This window comes from Passer montanus, unplaced genomic scaffold, assembly GCF_014805655.1.
Source record: "Passer montanus isolate IOZ18808 unplaced genomic scaffold, ASM1480565v1 scaffold115, whole genome shotgun sequence".
Lineage (NCBI taxonomy): Eukaryota > Metazoa > Chordata > Aves > Passeriformes > Passeridae > Passer > Passer montanus.
This window is the reverse complement of record NW_024358167.1, coordinates 115546-133650: the sequence shown is the minus strand read 5'-3', so window position 1 is coordinate 133650 and position 18105 is coordinate 115546. Positions and strand designations below refer to the sequence as shown.

The 18105-nt window shown below is 41.3% G+C and overlaps 1 protein-coding gene across 4 annotated transcripts in view; it reads right to left on the bottom strand.

Moving 5' to 3' along the window:
• Positions 1-18105, bottom strand: part of STAG1 (stromal antigen 1) — a 149031-nt gene that overhangs the window by 49217 nt on the left and 81709 nt on the right. For all 4 annotated transcript variants that reach the window (XM_039696878.1, XM_039696881.1, XM_039696879.1 and 1 more), the window contains exons 7-10: positions 17746-17950; positions 14955-15106; positions 10368-10441; positions 4845-4968 (exon numbers count right to left, since the gene is read on the bottom strand). In XM_039696878.1, coding sequence (XP_039552812.1) covers positions 4845-4968; positions 10368-10441; positions 14955-15106; positions 17746-17950 — 555 coding nt within the window. The remainder of the gene's footprint in view (positions 1-4844; positions 4969-10367; positions 10442-14954; positions 15107-17745; positions 17951-18105) is intronic.

The window sequence follows — 18105 nt, the reverse complement described above, 5'->3', positions numbered from 1 at the left end:
GGTGGGCAACTCAACTGCACCACATTGGCAAACTGTGGATTCCTGCTGTAAAATATTTGCAGATAGCCAAAAGGTTATAAACACAAATCTACTCAAATATACTCTGTAGTGTTCACTGCAGTGTCAATTTACTTTTATGAAAGTGAAGACACTACCAAGTCTAAGGCCTTAATTTGCTCAAGAACTAAAATGAACTATTGAACTTCATAAAGAAAAATCCATACCCAGAGGGCTTAATTTCTGGAACTGTGTATTCCAGAATGCAGTCTGTACTTAAAAAGTGATCACCTTAAAAACTTAAAGAACATTCATAGACTGACATTAAAAACAGAAGGTATAAATCCAAATTTTAAAGTTTCTTTCCTCCTTCACACCTATTTCAAAATTTGAAATAGAAGACAAAAGCAGCACAGGAGTTGGATTTTCAGAACTTCCATGAAAAACAACTGTTCAGGAGAAATTATCTCTCTATATCCATGAGGAGTCTCTGAGCAATTGTGCTCTCTTCTAGGGATCTTTTCGACTACCACTGCAGAGAAAGTTAATGATGTGTAAGGTATGTTTAAAGGGATAATAGGACCTTTCAAGGTACAGAAAAGAACTTCCTTGAAGAAAAATTACATGGATGTGATCAGCTGCTAAAAAAGCCCAGAGAAATGCTGCTTGACATTCCTTTTTAATAGCACCTGTGTGGCAGTACCAGAAATGGTGTCCTCCTCTGCTGTGGGGTGCTCATAATGCCCAGGATGTCTGGAGTCATCACCACTCCCAGGACATGGGCCTCTGATCAGGACCAGGTCAGTTCTGGCCTGCATGAGCACTGTAAGGCACAGTAAGGGAACAGCTTTATTTACAGCTGCCCTGGAGCCTGTCCCATCTGTGAGCCCACAGCCAAATGGAAAACTCACCCACAATGGGACCTGAGAGCTGGGCAAAGCAGGCTCAGGCTGTTTGGGCCCATAGAGCCCAAAGCCCTTGGAGACTTCCCCAAACTCCATGGATCCACGGTCCCAGAGCTCAGTCCAAGCCCTGTACTGGGCTCTCTGAAAAGCTCAAGCCAGCAAATGGAGTCAGGCAGGCAGGAACCCCACCCTGAGCACAGGCTCCTTGTATGGCTCCTTGCATGCCCTGACAGACAACTGCAGCCAGGCCCTAACCAAAGTGTCCTGGACCAGATCTGAGGAGAAGGGACTGCAGGAGCAGGCGAGGAAGAGAGAGAAAGGTTATGTTACACCTGGTCCCTCTGACTAGCAGTAGGACCAGGAGACACAGAGGCAAACCCTGGAAGTGACTGCCCCTCTGGCAGAAGAATGATGAAGGAGGACTTTCTCTGAGTCTGTCTATTAAACTGTTGGTCAAGGATGGAATTCACCTCTTTGGAGAGTGAAGAGCTCCTGCACATCAGCTTGCTAATCCTGGTAAGGAGGTTTTAAAAAAAAGTCAGTGGAGATGAGTGGCAGGAATGCCCTGGGAAGCCTAAAGGGCAGTGAACTGGACAGGAAGCAAAGCAGGGCAGGGTGAAGGTGTGTGTGGATGCACTCCAGTCCAGAGTGGAGGAGCAGCAATATGCCACAGACCCTCAACACCACACACAAGATGGTTCTTCATAACTGTGAGAATCATCCAGCTCACAGGAGCTTTGATCATCCCAAACCCCTTCTAGCAAGGAAGTAACTGGGTGGGAATGCTTGTTAGAGTGATTCTTAAGAAACATGCCAGCATAAAAACTGCAAACAGGGATGGACAGGAAGGCCAGCAAGAGACTTAGTAAACTAAGAGATTAATTTATTTAACTAATTTATTAATTAGGAGGTCAAGCACAAGAGGATCATCTGTTCCAGAGGACCCTGGGTTCATCCTCTCCACAGAAACAGACAATAAGCAAAGAGGAACGCAAAGATAGAAAAAGCATGCTCTTATGTGTAGGAACTGGTTTTAAGAACCATGACTATCCAGGTATCTAGAGACAATTACGGTTTCAAAACAGCTCCACATGTCAGTGAAGCAGGTGGCAATTAAGACTGAACAATCTAATTTAGCACTTTTATTTTCAAGAGGGTTTTTAAATGCAATTATATCATCGTTTATACACTCGTATTTATGCTCCAAGATACATGGGAATAAAAAAGATGCTTAAAAGCAGAGAAAGGCAAAACTTGAAACCTACATTCAAATGAGAATCTATAAAAACCAAAAATCTCTATAGACATTTGTTTGAAATCTGGGAGACATAATTAACATACAAAATATAAGGATTTTCCAAGTTAGAGAACGAAACTTTTGTATTCTACCTCTGAAAGACTACGTTGGAGCTACTACAAAGTGTAAGAACTGTTCTTCCCTGTGGTTTAATTTGTATGTCTTCTGAAGTAGAATATAAAACTGCTCAGGAATCTCCTGCACTGCTGTCACCTTTTTGCAGCAGCAAACTTCCAGAGAAGTTAATAATCCTGGGGTGACTGCTGTTCATGTGAAGTAAAAATAGCTTATGGCTATTGCCTCAGCCTTCATTTTTTAAATACCAATTATAGCAAAAATTACCTCCTGATCAAAGCAAAATCAAGAAACTTGGGTACCAGCTGGCAGTTTTTTCAGGTGGTGCCAATGAAAGCCATGCTGTTAAGGGATCTTGTACTTCTGGAGGCTTTGCATTTTCAGTTGGCTCTTACTCCATCTTTTTCCAATATATTCTTCCTATTTCACCTCCACCCTCCTTTTGACCCTTCCAAAACGACTGTCTCCATTCCCTCCCTTTTCATTACTTGACACCTGCCCCAGACTCTTCCCCATTCTGCCTACAGTCTGTCTCACTCTGTAGATGACACATCCACAACATCAATAAAACCCCACCAACCTATCAGGTGGACTGGGACATTAAACACATTAGTGATTTAAAGACTTAGAACCCCAGGGTACTTCTGTGGCCTGCAACAAAAAAATCTTACAAAGCAGAGGAAGAGCAGTCTGATAGAATTCTGCTGTGCCTGGTCCAAATGGTCTAGTTTTTTATCCTAACACTGTAATTCAAAATTTCTCTGCTATGAAAAAACATGTTGATTTTAAAAAAGCTGAGGCATAAATATGTGTTAAGGCTGCAGGCAGATGACTAGACCCTGGCCTGAGGTTAAACTAACAGAAGAGGGTGTGAGAAAATACTGCACATGACATGAGAAATTGCTGGATGTGACAGATGAGAGTGTGAGATTCTACAGATGGGTAAAGGGAGTGATGTGAGAAATGGATGGACTTCAAAGACACTAGGAGGGGGCTGAGAGCTGTGAAGTGCAGCCCCACTACATTCCGGAGGTGCTACTTTGTGGAAATGTTCTACAAGGTTTAGAATGTGCTCCCATAAATCCACTGCAATTATTAAAGGAATAATTTATTTAAATTACAAGTCCTGGTACCCTCCACACACCTTAAATCCTGATCCTCCAACCTCAGCTAAACTCCCCACTGGTTTGCTAACTTGAACAATGTCTTCTCCTGGAGCATGGCAAATTGTGAGGCACAGCAATGTCACCACCAAGGGACACAGAGCAGCAGTTCTGTCCCTCCAGGCACTGCCATGGCAGTTTCCATGTCCAGCATTCACTGAGACACAGTGCAGTGGCTCTGGGGCAGACAGTGGTCATGGCTCATGGGAGCAGTAAGCAGGATCTTCCTCCTGACCAAGTTTTGCTCAATGAGATCTAATGTAATAGTTTGGGGAAAATTTGTAAAGGGAAAGCTTGAGAACTACAGGTTTGGAAAGAAATCCCATGTCTAGAGGATACTCTTAACAAGTGAACTGCTCATCCAAATGAAGGCAAGATGCAGATTCCTAGTAGCTGTAGTTAAAAGAACCAGCACCAGCAGCTGACTTCTATCATTAGTGTAAGCCAACATCTGCATAACTCTTGTTGTTCAGAATTCAGCACAAGAGTGACCAAGTCAGATCCTAAATATTAAGATGATGTTTGAAATTACTAAAAAAAGTAATATTTTTCAAGAATCAGCTGTTAACTATCAGTTATGCAAGTAATCCAAATGAACTTGCAGACTGACAATTTTTTTCCAGCAGTGCTCCTAGAAAAGGAGAATAGTCTGAATCAGGATGCTGGAATTTGATGAGCATTTCAACAGTACTGTAAGTTGTATTCCTTGCATAGCATTAGCAAGGGAGCTTAGAGTTCCAGTGGTTTTGGTGTGAGTGGGAGCACAGCCAGTGCTGGTGTCAAAAGTCCCCAGGCAGAAGTGCAAAGTCCTCTGTCAGCACCCAGAATGGGCTCCTCTTGCTGCAAGAACTAGGTGGATACCATCAGTAGTAAGAACTGTGCTGAGTCAGAAAAGCACCTCTTGCTTCCATCTGGTGTTTCAACATTTTTCTGAAGAAAAAGCTAAAGAGAACCTTGAAAAGGAAGGGACAGTGAACTGATGAGCACTCCACTTGAGGAACCAGTGGTGTCTATTCAAGACCCAGAGATCTCTTTTTTTCCTCTAACCTTTGGGCAATGTAAATGGAAGACACATGGAAATGTCTTTTCCATTCTGCTTCAGACACAGAGGCTCTCAGGGATGCTCTGAAGAGACTTCTCTTTCTCTTGTAATCAACAGAAAAGCCCTATGGAAGGATTTCTGTCAAGTTACTTTGTCAGAGACTGACCACATGAAAAGCACACAGACCAGCAGACTGGGAGTACTGCCTCCTAACTGAAGCCAATACCTGGAAGTGACCTGATTGAAAGATACCAGGTGAGGAAACAGAAAACCTCTTTGTAAGCCAAGGATAATGCTGTTCTGGGCAGCACAGCAGCAGCTGTCTCCAGTGTACTCTGCTGTGTGTGGGAATACACAATACTCACCCTGTCATGTAGTGTCCAACCAACATATTTTAAATAACTATCATTCAGGAAGGCATCACTGTACATTTTCATCCAGACACCAATTTCTTCAATACAGACAGCTCTAATCTCAGCAATAGCATCACTAATACAGAAAAAGAAAAGAACAAGGATTAGCCAGATTACAGACAAATATCCTTCTTATTCCCATTGCCATAGCTATAATATTTTGCTTTTACTGGTTATGAACCTAAGTGAGGCCTGTCACTGTTCTTACTGCCATCTCACTGATTATCTGTTCCTGTACATCCTTCAACTCACTGATCTAATAATTTCAGTGTTTACAGATGTTCCTACATTTCCTTTATGTAAAGAAATTCTCACCCTAGTTTGCTTCTTAGTCTATTACTCTACCTTTAACCTCTCCCTTTTCAAAGAGAATTATGAACCCAAGCTACAAAGCTCCTCTGGGCAATCATTTCTGAAACAGCATCACTGACATTTGCTTTGCAGCCCAGCTGTCTCCAGCTCGAGGTGCAGAACCATTGCAAGGTGGAAGAAGCTATTTGGTTTAGCCAAAGGCACCTGCCAGAGGAGCACAATGGAATTTGCTACACAAAGAGATCTCATTTCATATCCCTCATGAACACCCCTACAACAAAACCTGTGAGAGATTTGCACTTCAGCATTGGCCTCTTCCCATTTTCTTGCTCTTATCCTACATTCTGACTGTGGCGAGTCAGCAAAGACATATCTCAGGCAGACTTATCAGCTGCTTAGTGAGGAGGGGAGACAGGAAACTGGGAGGTCACCTAAGGAGACCAGGATGGAAATGCTTTCCATCTGATTGGCACTTTCCTGCCTGCCTGACATGGAGCATGGCATCTTTACTAATAATGAAACAACGGGAAAAGGGATTGGGGCCATCTGTCCCTTCAGTAATTCCATCTCTGGGACATCTGTTACCATAAGAAATCACTTGTGCCACTCCAGCTGGCACTGCCTCACAGTTCCAAATTTCAGCTGTAATACAAGAAGAACACAAAGAGTAACTGCACAGAAGAAGGGAATGTCTGGTGCTTTGCAAACACTGGAACTTGCTTGTAATTGAGACCCTTGTTTTGTATTTTTATGAAAAAAAATCTTATTGGAAAAGTAATAAAAATCAATTTAATTCTAAACCAGACCAACAGAGCCCCAAAATGAAATTTAATTTATGGGAAGGAGATAAAAATTCCAAGCTTCAAGCAAAAAAAATAATTGCAAAAACGAAAAACTGCACTGTTCTGAAAGTAATCAATTTTACAAAATACAAACAAAATGCACTCACTTTTCTGGTCAAGACACTGCACAGGTTCATAGCCCTAACCCAGAGCAGCAAGCCCCTGGTGACTGCATACTGGAAGCATGTACTTCCCTCCTCAGGCTGACCCAGCTGATCCAGTCCCTTTGTCCCGCCCCTGACTTTGCAGACCCTGAGCTGGAACCCCAAGTCCCACAGGGACCATGAACCAAGCATCACACACGGCCAGGGGAACTTCTCCAGGCAGGTCTCAGTGTTTGAAATGAACTTGTAGGGAGGAAACTGTACTGCTGTAACAGCAGGAAAGCATAAACAGCATGTAATGCATTTAATGCAATAACATGAGGGGGACACCGGTGTGAACGCCACCAAACCACTGCCACTGGCTCTCTGCTTTTGAGAAACATGAATTTTAACAACTTCCCAACAGCATCAGTAAACCTGGTCTGTCCAGCTTCCTGAAGCCTCTGTAACCTCAGAACCAAGGTAAGGGGCAATCCACAATGGAGACAAGGTGCATTAGGAGCAGGGCAGGGCATCAAACACGTTGCCCCTACCAGGGATTTCTCAAACAGGTTTAAGTAATGTAAGGACCAATGTGCTAAATATCACACTCAAGGGTTAAAAACTGCATTCCTTATGGGAAAGGCAGCCATAATGAAGACAAGTTTTAGTTAAAACTATGACTAGAGTCACACACTCACAAATGTGTGTGTGTGTGTGTATTTAATTAGATTAGCAATTCTCTTACATGGAGTTACTTGTAAACTATTTTAAAAGCAAAATATAGGTGGACGAATGCAAGACTTACAGAAAAACCTAAAAGACTAGTAAATATAAATCAAGAAAAAATGGGAAGCCACATCTGCAATAACACAAACTAGTGAGGAAGACATTCTTACTAGGGGATGACAGCCTGAGTCCTCACATCCAAGTAAGTTATTTCACCACGAGTATAAATTTACTAACTGCAGAGAATTTGGAAAGATTTAATGGCAATCCCAAAAAGAACCTAAATGTCAACAACTATTTAATCATGCAGCACAGCCAGCCAAAAAGCAGGAAAAATCATGTTTTCTCTACGAGTGCATTCAAGCTTCCCTAGGCAAAGTGAAAAACTGCTTCTTGATTCAAAAGTCTTCTCAGGGATCCCTCAGCACTACAGACACTCCAAGCTGCTAATTAAAACAAAAAAAGAAGAAAGCTATTCAACTTAATAGGAGATTTAATACAATAAGAATTTAACATCTCCAGTATAACTAAAAATGAGACAGAATCAAGGATGTGAGACCAGCAGACTCAAGCTGCCAGAGAAGCAGGGAACTTGTGAGACACCACTTCCCACTCCACATCACCTTCCAGGCAACCATCACTGATCAGAATCACTTGTGCTCCTGAAGGAATCATTAACACAGACTCCATGCCCATACAATGCTGTATCAAATATAATACAGCCAAAACAATCTTTGAACCTTTGCTGTTAATGTGGTAATTGCTTGTCATTAAACTATAATTATTTTCTTCTAATTTTTACACAGTTAAATATATTTTTGCTTCTGGTCACTATGAATTGTTTAGCTTTTTGAAAATACACATTATTTCTGGATGACACAAGAACATATAAATACTAATTATACCTGCACTGGAAGTGTTTTTGGAATAATGAATGCATTATTAATTATCATAAATTAGTGATGTAAGCTTGTATTACTTGCCAAATGCTTCTAGAGAGAAACAGAATCTGGTCCAGCACAGAGATGAAAACTAATGTGGCATCTACAGATCTTATACATGGAATATATCTAACCCTTGTTTCAGCACAAAATGCAAAGAAAGGTCTACAAGATGGAAATACTTGCAGCACAATTCACAGCCTAAGTTCCTACTCTGGGTAAAGGGAGTACCTCCATGATGCAACTTCTGAAAGGATTTGACAAAAGGGGTTCAAGTAAGAAATTCTGCATTTCCTTTTGAAATTTTGGCTTGCCAAGGCAGGCCCATAAACCTTAGGACAAACCACAGCAGCGTCAAGAGACAGATTTTACCAGTGCCATTCCAAGTGCCACTTCAGTGTACCTTTCATGTACACAAAATAATTGTGATTAAAGGCAGCATATTCAGGACCTGAGTCACAGAGTCTCTGATGGATATTTGGGAAATATCAGGTGCAGAGCAGTGTGCTCCTCAGGGTTGCTGGAGTGGTTGTCAGCTTTGACCAAATCCGCTATTCACACTAGACTAGCATTAAACCTAGAAAACTATTTAGCTATTTCTGCAATTTTTTTTTTTTTTAATCTTGATGAGAGAAGCAAGGACTGAAATCTTCCAGTAAATTGGAAGCCAATCTACAGAAAGATGTAATCTCCCTGCAACACTTGTCAGAAGACACATTCTGAATGAAACAGTTTTGGGAGTTTTACTTAGGTCAAGGACTTGTTATTTAAGCTACAAAGGTCACTGAGCATGAATCACCGTGGCTGAGTCTGAATCATATTGAAGGATGGGACTTACTCTCTGAGAATAATTAAAATAACATTCTTTTGAAATCATCACCACTTGTGCATGGTCTAAGACCTGTAAAATCATGTGAAGTTTATAAATAATTTGAACTATGTGAGAGAAGGAAGGTTCAAGAAATTAAGAAGTTACAAAAGCAGATAATAGTTCACAATCCTTTACATTCTATCCCCCCTGGACTTTGTTGTCAATTAGCTGGGTTTCACAAAGACATTTTCCCCCTCTATTTTCTCATCCAGCTGTGAGTGCAGGAGTGTCACTCTGTGCTCTCTGTTGTGAACCATTACTCATAGTTTGGTGTGTGCTGTTAAGAGACTCTTTGGGGCTCCCCAAAAGTTCAAGGACAGCTCGAGCTCACACAGGTTGCAGAGTGGCAACAGGTTCCTCCTGGTCCTCCTGACCCCTCTGAACAGTGGCACAAGTGGTGCCACCACCTGTCTGACTTCAGTCAATTCCCTATGGATCTAACAGGGCCACCATGGGCACCTCTTTCCAGGGCTTGAATGGAGTTTATGGATTTGGCCTCTCCTTTTTTACAGTAACATCAGCAAAATCAGGTCTTTACTAGTGGTGGTAGGAGGCGTGAAAAGAAACTTTTTTACAAAAGGAAGACTTCAAAAGAAAAAGCAAAAGCACCAGAATGCAGACCACCAAAAGGCTGAGTCTTTTTCCAATCCCACATAAGAGCATGAACAACTAAGAGGATATTTTAAAGCAATGTTTTGTTTGATATAATACACTAAGTTCTGAAGGGATAAAAATGGAAACACTCTTAGAATTTAATTTCTTCAGCTTTTTGACATATGCCATGAAAGCTGCTCTCCTTACAAAATGGTGTGAGTGCCACACTATTCTAGCACACTCAGATACCTGCTGGCTCTGCATACCCATCCTCCAGCTGCCAAGCAGCTCAAGGCTTCCTGGCCATAAACCATGAACTTTCCTTCCATGCTCAGGTACTGAGGAGACACTCTCCATCCCCACTGTGCTGCTCACACACATTTGTCAGCCTGAGCACCTTCTCAGTTTCCTGGGTGCTTTTCTCCAAATTACAATCATCCATCCCTCTGGCCAACGGAACTATGGGTTCCTCTTCACCTTCCAACCCTCTTCCTTAAATTATAAACTTTTAAAGCAGAACTGAAGTCTGAAAGGTTAATTGCATAGTTTGGTACCCTGGAATTTTATCTTTTGATTTCAGCAAGTCAATTAACATTTAAAGAGCTGGTTGCACCAAGGTGATGCAGATGCTCTGAGACATCTTGTGATGCATAACAACCCTAAATCTATTTTAAAAGACTACTGCTCTCTGGTAAACCATATTCCAAATTTGCTGTTTACACCCAAGACATACAAAAGGAAATGCAGGCTGGAGGACAACTGCTATCCTATGACATGCAGTAATGATTTGATTATTCTTAAGATACATCATTTTTGTGCTCCCAACATGGACAACTTTTCTTTTCAAAATGCAAAGATTCAAAGCCCATGTCTCCCACAACCGTTTAAAGCTGTCTAATGAATTAAAGTTGTGTGGATGGCTGTACTGAGTAATTAATAGAGGTTACAATTTGTATATTCTTCCACAACTTCAAACGTTTTTGACAGTAATCCTGCAGCATCTACAATATTACATGAGAAGAAAATCAACCCAGAAGCTGCCCTTGACTTTCCTTATGATCACACCTTGTTAGCAGAGCCTACTGGAACATGCATTTTCTTACCGGTATCTATGAACAAATATACCCTTAAAAATAGAGTTCATCATATTTTCGATTTCATCTTGGTTTTCTTGTAGCTGTGAAAAACAAAACACAAAATAAATAAGAGATCATTGTTTAGTATAATTTGGTATTCTACAACTCCCTATTGGGAAACCTTAGAAGACCTTGGAAGAGCACTTGAGTAAATTCACCACTTCTGCTTTTCCAGCACATGCCTATATTGTGTGCAAATACATACAAATATTTACATTATATATGCAATATCTTAATGGAAGAAAATTAACATTCACTACAAACATCAATTTAGTCTCTCAAATTAGTTCTTTGAAGTGATCATAAACTTTTGGTACTGAAAATGAGACAAGTAGAGACAATGTGTGTAGTAATTTCAGCAGTGTTGTGTTCACAGGGAAACACAGAGCTGAATGAATGACAGCTGCAGAAACAAAGCTGGTGACAGATTAGTTTGAAAAAATTAATGTTCTATTTAAGGAAAGGAGTTGAAGACATTCTCAATCTTAAGTAAAAGACTGTCAGTTGCTTGAACTTCAGCACCCACAATAACTGGGTTTCAGAAGCAGGAAGATTTCCAGGACTAGAGCACATCTGACATCCAGGCTTTAGCCTGTAAGAAACCAAACCCAATACCAAATGAAAAGGTGTTATAAGCATGCTTTTATAGATAAGAGCATTTTCTTAAAAAACTTTTCACTTCCTGGGTAATATGAGCACGTTTTGCAAGTATTATGGGAAGCTTACCTTGTGTCAATTAATATGTTAACACAACTTGGAATTAATTACAGTATTCTCATACTGTCAGATCTTGTACTAAACTAAGTATAACTTAATTACACCTAAATGCAGCTTTGTTAATAAGATGACACCAATTTTATCCAATCAGTTTTTGGAGCAGCCATTGTTCTTCCATCAAGGTGTTCATTACAGTCCAAGCACAGCACCACAATGTGGGAATGTAAATTTGCCCACACTCTCACAGTAGGAAAACCACAACAGAGCCTTGCTGGTGGAGTGCACATATGAATAAAATAATTAAACTTGTATAATTATGGATGTATATGTTTAACAGATAAAAGGTTTTGAAGCCAGAGGCAAAATCGTGATCAGCTGGTTTGACCTCCTTCATGGCATGAGCTCTGAAACACTTTCACCTAAGGGCTTCCATTTTCCAGCCAAATATTTCTACTGCATCTTCCAGGTATGAGCTGAAGTAGCTTCAGAACTCAGGGAGTGAAGCCTCCCAGTTCACTGAAGTGTAAGGAGGTTCTGTCTTAATTTTGCACATGGAAAAACCAAGGCATTGAGGACTCTTGACAAATTACCAAAGAAACTAATTTCACAGTAAAAGGGATTATGTACCAAGGGAAGAGCTGGGTCCACACCAGCTCTGCACACATGAACCAAGCATATTTAGACATGGCCTCTGGGAAAAGTACTATTTGCAGCATCAGCTCAACCCAAATATGCACAGACTAAATTCTTGTTTGAGAATTCATAACCCAAAGAGGACTCTCAGTTCCCAATCACTCAGCTGGATGACTCCACAGGCTACAGACAGAGAAACATCCACAGCAACATGGGGGTAGAGACAGCCAAGTGCAGTAAAATGAGGATGGGAATGAACCAAGAAGCCTCAGGAGGCTTTCTGAAAGAATACCAGAGGTCACAGAGAACTCAGGGAATGATTTCTTGGTATAAAACCACACCATAGAAGATAGGTAGAAGAGGATGGACTTTCTGAGCCATGAGAAAGTTGAGATTCTGAAAAAAGTGTACTTTGACATCTCTCTGAGAGCAAAGTGAAGCAGTACAGTAGAGGCCTGAGCAGCACAGATGAAGGGACAGCACAAATGGCTTCCTCCCTCTTCTTCTGCACAGAATTTACAGTTCACTGTAAACATGGTAAATTATCATCTGGTACAGCTATCCAGGTGCTGGGGCACAGCTGGTGTGGAAGCAGAATCAGAGATTCAGCAGGTCCCTGTGAGATCATGTTTACCTCTGTGTACTAACATTTAAAGGATATAATTCTCAAATGTATTTTAGATTCAGTAATGAATTTTCTCTGAAACTCCAGCTGCTTTCTACACTTTCAAGTTTTTTAAGTTATGCACTTGAATCTGAGTGCTTAATTTCAAGTATCTTGAGAGAGCATCTGTGTCTTGGAATTCCTGTTTTTACCAAAGCAAAAATGATTTAACACTCTCCCTCTTAAACAGAGGTAAAAAATGAGGGAAACATTCTCTTGTTGACTCTGCAAGTAGGTTTGGAAGCTCAAAAAGACATGTATGACAAGCACAAAATTTGAATTACTACAGGCAGATAATAAAAAGACAACTTTCTCTGCTTTGTGGCATATTGCATCATAAATCATCCACTTGAGCTGAAAATCTCATTGATAAGACAGAGCTCCATACATGGCTCTCCCAGCAGGCCTGCAGATGATGGCATGAGACACTTCAGGAAGAGCTCCATCTCCTCTGCTTCAGACTAACCTGCCACACTCCGTTGGTGAACTGTCCCTCTATCAGCTCATGAAGACCAACACATGCACACGTATGTGCTCAGGAGGAGTTGTTAGGATGGCACTTCATCAAAGAATCAACTGAGGAAGCGCCAGCACAGAATGCCACTGTCAATTCGGTCTATTTAAACAGTGGGAATACACAGTATTATTGTCGGGAATCCTTCCACAGAGCATTAAGCCATCTAATCCTAACAGATCTCTTCTGCCCAGGTGCCCCTGGAGTGCTTAACCCCATGGACATACTCCATCTGGCTATTCCCAGGCCATGCATTGCTCAGCTGTCATGAGCAGTGAGATGAGAGCCCCTGAACACACAGAGCCAAAGGTAAGGACTAAGAAATGCTCCTTCTCCTGCCAAGGATCTCCAGCCCTGTGCAGCCTGGGCATCCTGGCTACAGCTCCCCAGAGAGAGGATGTACTGCAGCTCTGAAAGAGCAGCTGGGGGAACAGGCACAGAGGAGTTCCAGCCACAGAGCCACCAGTGTGGCACTCACATTCTCTGGAAAAGTCCCTTCACCCAGGATTTTTCTCCTGGGAAGCTGAGAAGCCTCCAAGAAAAAGGAAACCATTTTATCTCATTTGCTTCTCCTGTGTTTTGTTCCTTTGGAATGTGGTGGGAGATTGTTTATCAACAATTGTTTCATTGGTTTCTGCTGTGAGTTGTTTTGACTCAATGGCCAACAGGGACCAAGCTGTGTTGGACTCTGGAGAGAGTCACAAATTTTCATTATTATCTTTTTAACCTTCTGTAAGTATCCCTTCTATATTCTTTTGTATAGTATAGTACTCTTTGATATAATATAGTATCATAAAATAATAAATTAGCCTTCTGAGAACATGGAGTCAGATTCATCATTCCTTCCTTTGTCTGGGGGCCCAGCAAATACAATACACCAGCCCAAGGTAATCAGTGCAATTAGTGCCTTTGTTATCTGCAAATTCAAAGCAACAATCAACAAATGTGGAATACAAACTGTGTTCCAGCTATTTTGCTTTTCAAAATTATTTAGAACTCACATGCAATTTAATATTTAATTTAAAATGTTTCTCTTGCTGTTTAGGCAGGAGAGATTGTTCTTGCATTGTACCTTAATGCATGCTTTTCAAGAATTATGAAAACTAAACAAAGTTGTGCTACAGATCATAGGGGTAAAATAAAAATATGTAATTGTAATTATCCCCAGACAAAGACTACAAAATCAAGCAATACTGAGTTAAAGTTACACCTAAAGGAATTCAAGGTGCACACAAGCTAAGCACCCAGACAATCTTAACAGCCACAGAGTAAAACAGTGGTGGAGAAAATGCAAAATTAATATACTAAAAATCATAAACTTAAATCTAATACAAACTTTGATTTTTCAATTTCTCTTATGAGTTTTACTGGGCATCTTTACACGGGCATCTTTACACATTATGTTTGTTTGAATGTATGCATATTAATTTTCTACTTGTCATCTTTAAATTTAAGTACACCTCTAAAACTGAAATTTCCTGTGATATAATACTTTATTTAGGAATTATTACAGCAACCTTCTAATGGTTTTTCTCACCTAATGCCAGGCTGGTACTTACTAAAGGCGACTTTAATGTCTCCCTAGCTCCTTCTCCCTGAGAACAGGTGCTATAGCCTCAACTCCACAGTGTTTCCTGAAAGCAGCTAAAAAAGAAGTAGTAATGAGACACTGTGGAATAACTGCAATGATCAAGGGGAAAACTGGGCAGTGCAGGGAGGGAACGTGTGAGCCTCTTGTCAGAATCTTTCTGCATCACCAGAGCAGTGACTGCTTACAGTTTGAGACTCTTCCTGCCTGGGCATTCATAGAAGCTTGAGAACAGAATTCTCCTCTGTGTGCAGAACAGCACCACAAACTCAACTGAATGTGGCAGCACAGGATTTAAGCAGTCTGCTTGAGATCACACGAACACCACTGCAGAACTAAGCTCTTTCTCACTGTGGTACTCGAGTCACAAACCACCCTGGGCTTTCTGTTGGAGGGAATGCACATGAACCAGGAAAAAAAAATTGTCTTTTCACTTGCCTCTTTTCTTTTCTGAAGCAGCAGCTCCAATCTTTCATTAGCTCTTTTGCCAATCATTTTGTTTCTCTCAGCTTCATACTGCCTCTGTGTATTGTCCTGATGAATGCTCAGGTTTAAGGCAACATTCACAAGAGCAGTCATAAGCTTCATAGCTGCAAAGGCACAAGACAGATTATGACTCTTTACCTGTAGTCAGAGCTCAGAAAATATTTCCTCAGCAGATCCATACTCACAGCAAAAAGCCTCTCAACCCTGGCACAGCCATCTGGACAGGCACTTCCACTCAGGCAATACCCAGGTCACTGGCCCATGGTCAGAAAGCAGAGTCCCCACACTGAGGTGCAGGCAGTGCTCCTTGCTGTCTTCTCCAGACAAGCCCTGAGTGCACCAGGGAGCCAACACCTGAGCCTGCAGCACCAGGGCACCAAGAAGGCAGCAGCTGGGGAGTTACAGCCATTTCTGCACAGGAGAGTGCCAGCAGAGATGGCTCCATACTAAGGGTGGCCTTAACCAATGGCTGCTGAGGATGGCTCAGGTCACAAGGGACCACAGCACAGCTTCTCTGAATGCAGGTCTGACACTGCTCTAAAGTCAGCTGTACAGCCATATAAAAATGCAATTTTTATTTTCACACCTGCTGGATATGATATTGTTCGTGTCTGCTTTTCGGTACTAAAATTTATTTTTACAAAAAACATTAATAAGGGTCTTTCCCAGTTCTGTGTGGTTACATAGTACAAAACATTTTATAATATTGAAAAACAAGCAAAATAATGCAACAAACTATCACATCCTCTTTGCATGCTCCTCTAAACATGCAGCATTGCTTCAAGGTGGAAAAGCAACCACACAGATGGAGAAGTGAGGCTACCTGGATTGATTACACTGCTATAGCTCAAAACTGGTAACCTACAGGTACTTCTTCCTACAGTGAATCATCTCTCATTCCAACTGACTAGAAGAGAGGAAAACAGAAAACAAGGACCTACAAACATTCCTTCAGAAATGCCAGTCTACAGGTAGATTTTCAAAAAACTTGATCAATTCTGAGCTCAATGGCATCATGCTGACCTCTGCTCTTTGGGACTGCAACACAATTAAATATGCTAAAAACAGCTTGAAGGAAATTTGTAGAATCAAAGCAAAGCCTCAAGCTTGTAACAACAAGCAAATAAGTACATAAATAGCATGTAAATCCTGAGATCTTTGGTAGCTCCCATCCGTGATGCAATGTTAGATAAATGTGTCATTAATGAAAGAAGTCAGCAGTGGCTGAAATAACTGCAGTCAGTTGTGATGAACCTCAGCTTCAGCATCAGCTTATTCTTGCTGCAAGCTTCTAGCTACAGAATCCATTCCAAACAGTGGAAACTCCTTATTCTACGGAGCACAGGTCTTGGGAAATAGCTGTTAGAAGTGCTTCTGTTTCCTGTCTTTTAATCAAGCTCCTCATACTTTGCAAACAACCACTCCATGCAGGGATGGACCAATCAATCCCAGGGACTGGAGTGCAAACCTCACTCCATAAACTCCTCCCTACGAGCCAATCAGCCACAGTCTGAGCAAGCAGCAAATCAAAACCACCCAGAACTGCAGACAGCATCAGATGGAAGGGAAGAGTTTAAATAACAGGCATGGATTTCCAGCAGGTTATCTAGGCTCAAACAGTGCTCACCTCGGAATACTGAATTTGAAGAGAAAACTCCAAACCTGCATAATTCATGGTTTTACCATCCCATTGCTAAGTATGGTGAAGAACACAAGGGAATGTGTTTCCAAAGGAGTTCAGTCACTGTGAGTTGAAGGGTTTGGGCTTCAGTTTTAAAATCAAAATCCACTCAAATCTGGAGATTTTTTTCAATATCATTGGAAATCTGCCTCTTTCTTTGATTCATAAAGAGAGATAAAATTTTAAATAAATTCTGTATTTGTTTAGCACTGAGTATTGGTACAACTGAAACTGAAAAAATGTATATGAGGCTGATTGTGGAAAGACTAAATAGTAATAAATATTGGCCCTTGAAACATTCAGATTATGACAAATGTCTGCTATAAGAGTTTCAAATATCTGCTATGATCTATGAACCTTATAATAAGGTGGATTTCTTATCACCTGACACGACCAGCTGTAGACACCTACATCCAAGCCAGCCACTCCAGTAGTGCTTTGTAATTGAGAAAAATAGTTCCTTGTGGAAAGCAATTCATTCCTGTTAGAGGAGACATCTCATATAGGTGTGATGAAATACACATGGAAAGCCCATTTCTAACTAATAATACAGCCAGGGCTTTCCTTAGGTGAGGCAGCTGCACTTGAAGGTGGTGTGGCTGCAGGCAGAAGACAGGGAGCCCTACAACCATGGCCCAGTAATCCCAAACCTTATGCTTCCCCAAATTTAAGGCACAGATTATCTTTTCTGGTGAATGGAAACTCTTTGATAATACAACTGTCCTGATACTTCTTTAGAATAAATTTATACTCTAAAATATATAATTACTCCAGCATTCTGTACAACAAGTGAACAATTAATAACAAAATACAAGACATAAGCATGGCCTGATTGTCAGGATTCCCTGGAGATCCTGGGGATGACAGGAATCCTTACGTGCCTCAGCACTTTCCAAATAAAAAAGGAGTATTTTAACTACAGCTGTACCATATGTGGCACTTGGATTTGATGTCATAAGTGCTTCCCACAGTTTTAACGCTGGTCAAGGTCCACCTCAATCGAAATTACAGTACTGCTGGCAGTGGCTAAGCAGGGAAGCAGTGACAGAGCAGCTCACTCACCAGCCAGCGTGCTGGTGTGCCGGAAGGCGCGGACCTGCGAGTCGGAGAGGCCGGTGAGCAGCGAGATCACCGTGTCCATCATGTACTCGTCGTAGATGATGCTGTACTGGCACTGCCGGATCAGCACCCCGATGAACTCGCAGAAGTTGGAGCGGAACTTCTTCCACTGAGGCCCAGGCATGGTCAGGGGATAATCACCACTGTCCTGCAGAACAGAAGAAAAAGGTCATGTATTAAAGGTGTCCCCATTTAATTTATTTTGATGTTGGTGTACCCATTGTGGTCTGGGCTTCTAAAACAAACATCTTCTTCCTTTAAGCCAAGGGAAAATAACAAATAAAAACAACACTTTGTTCTTCA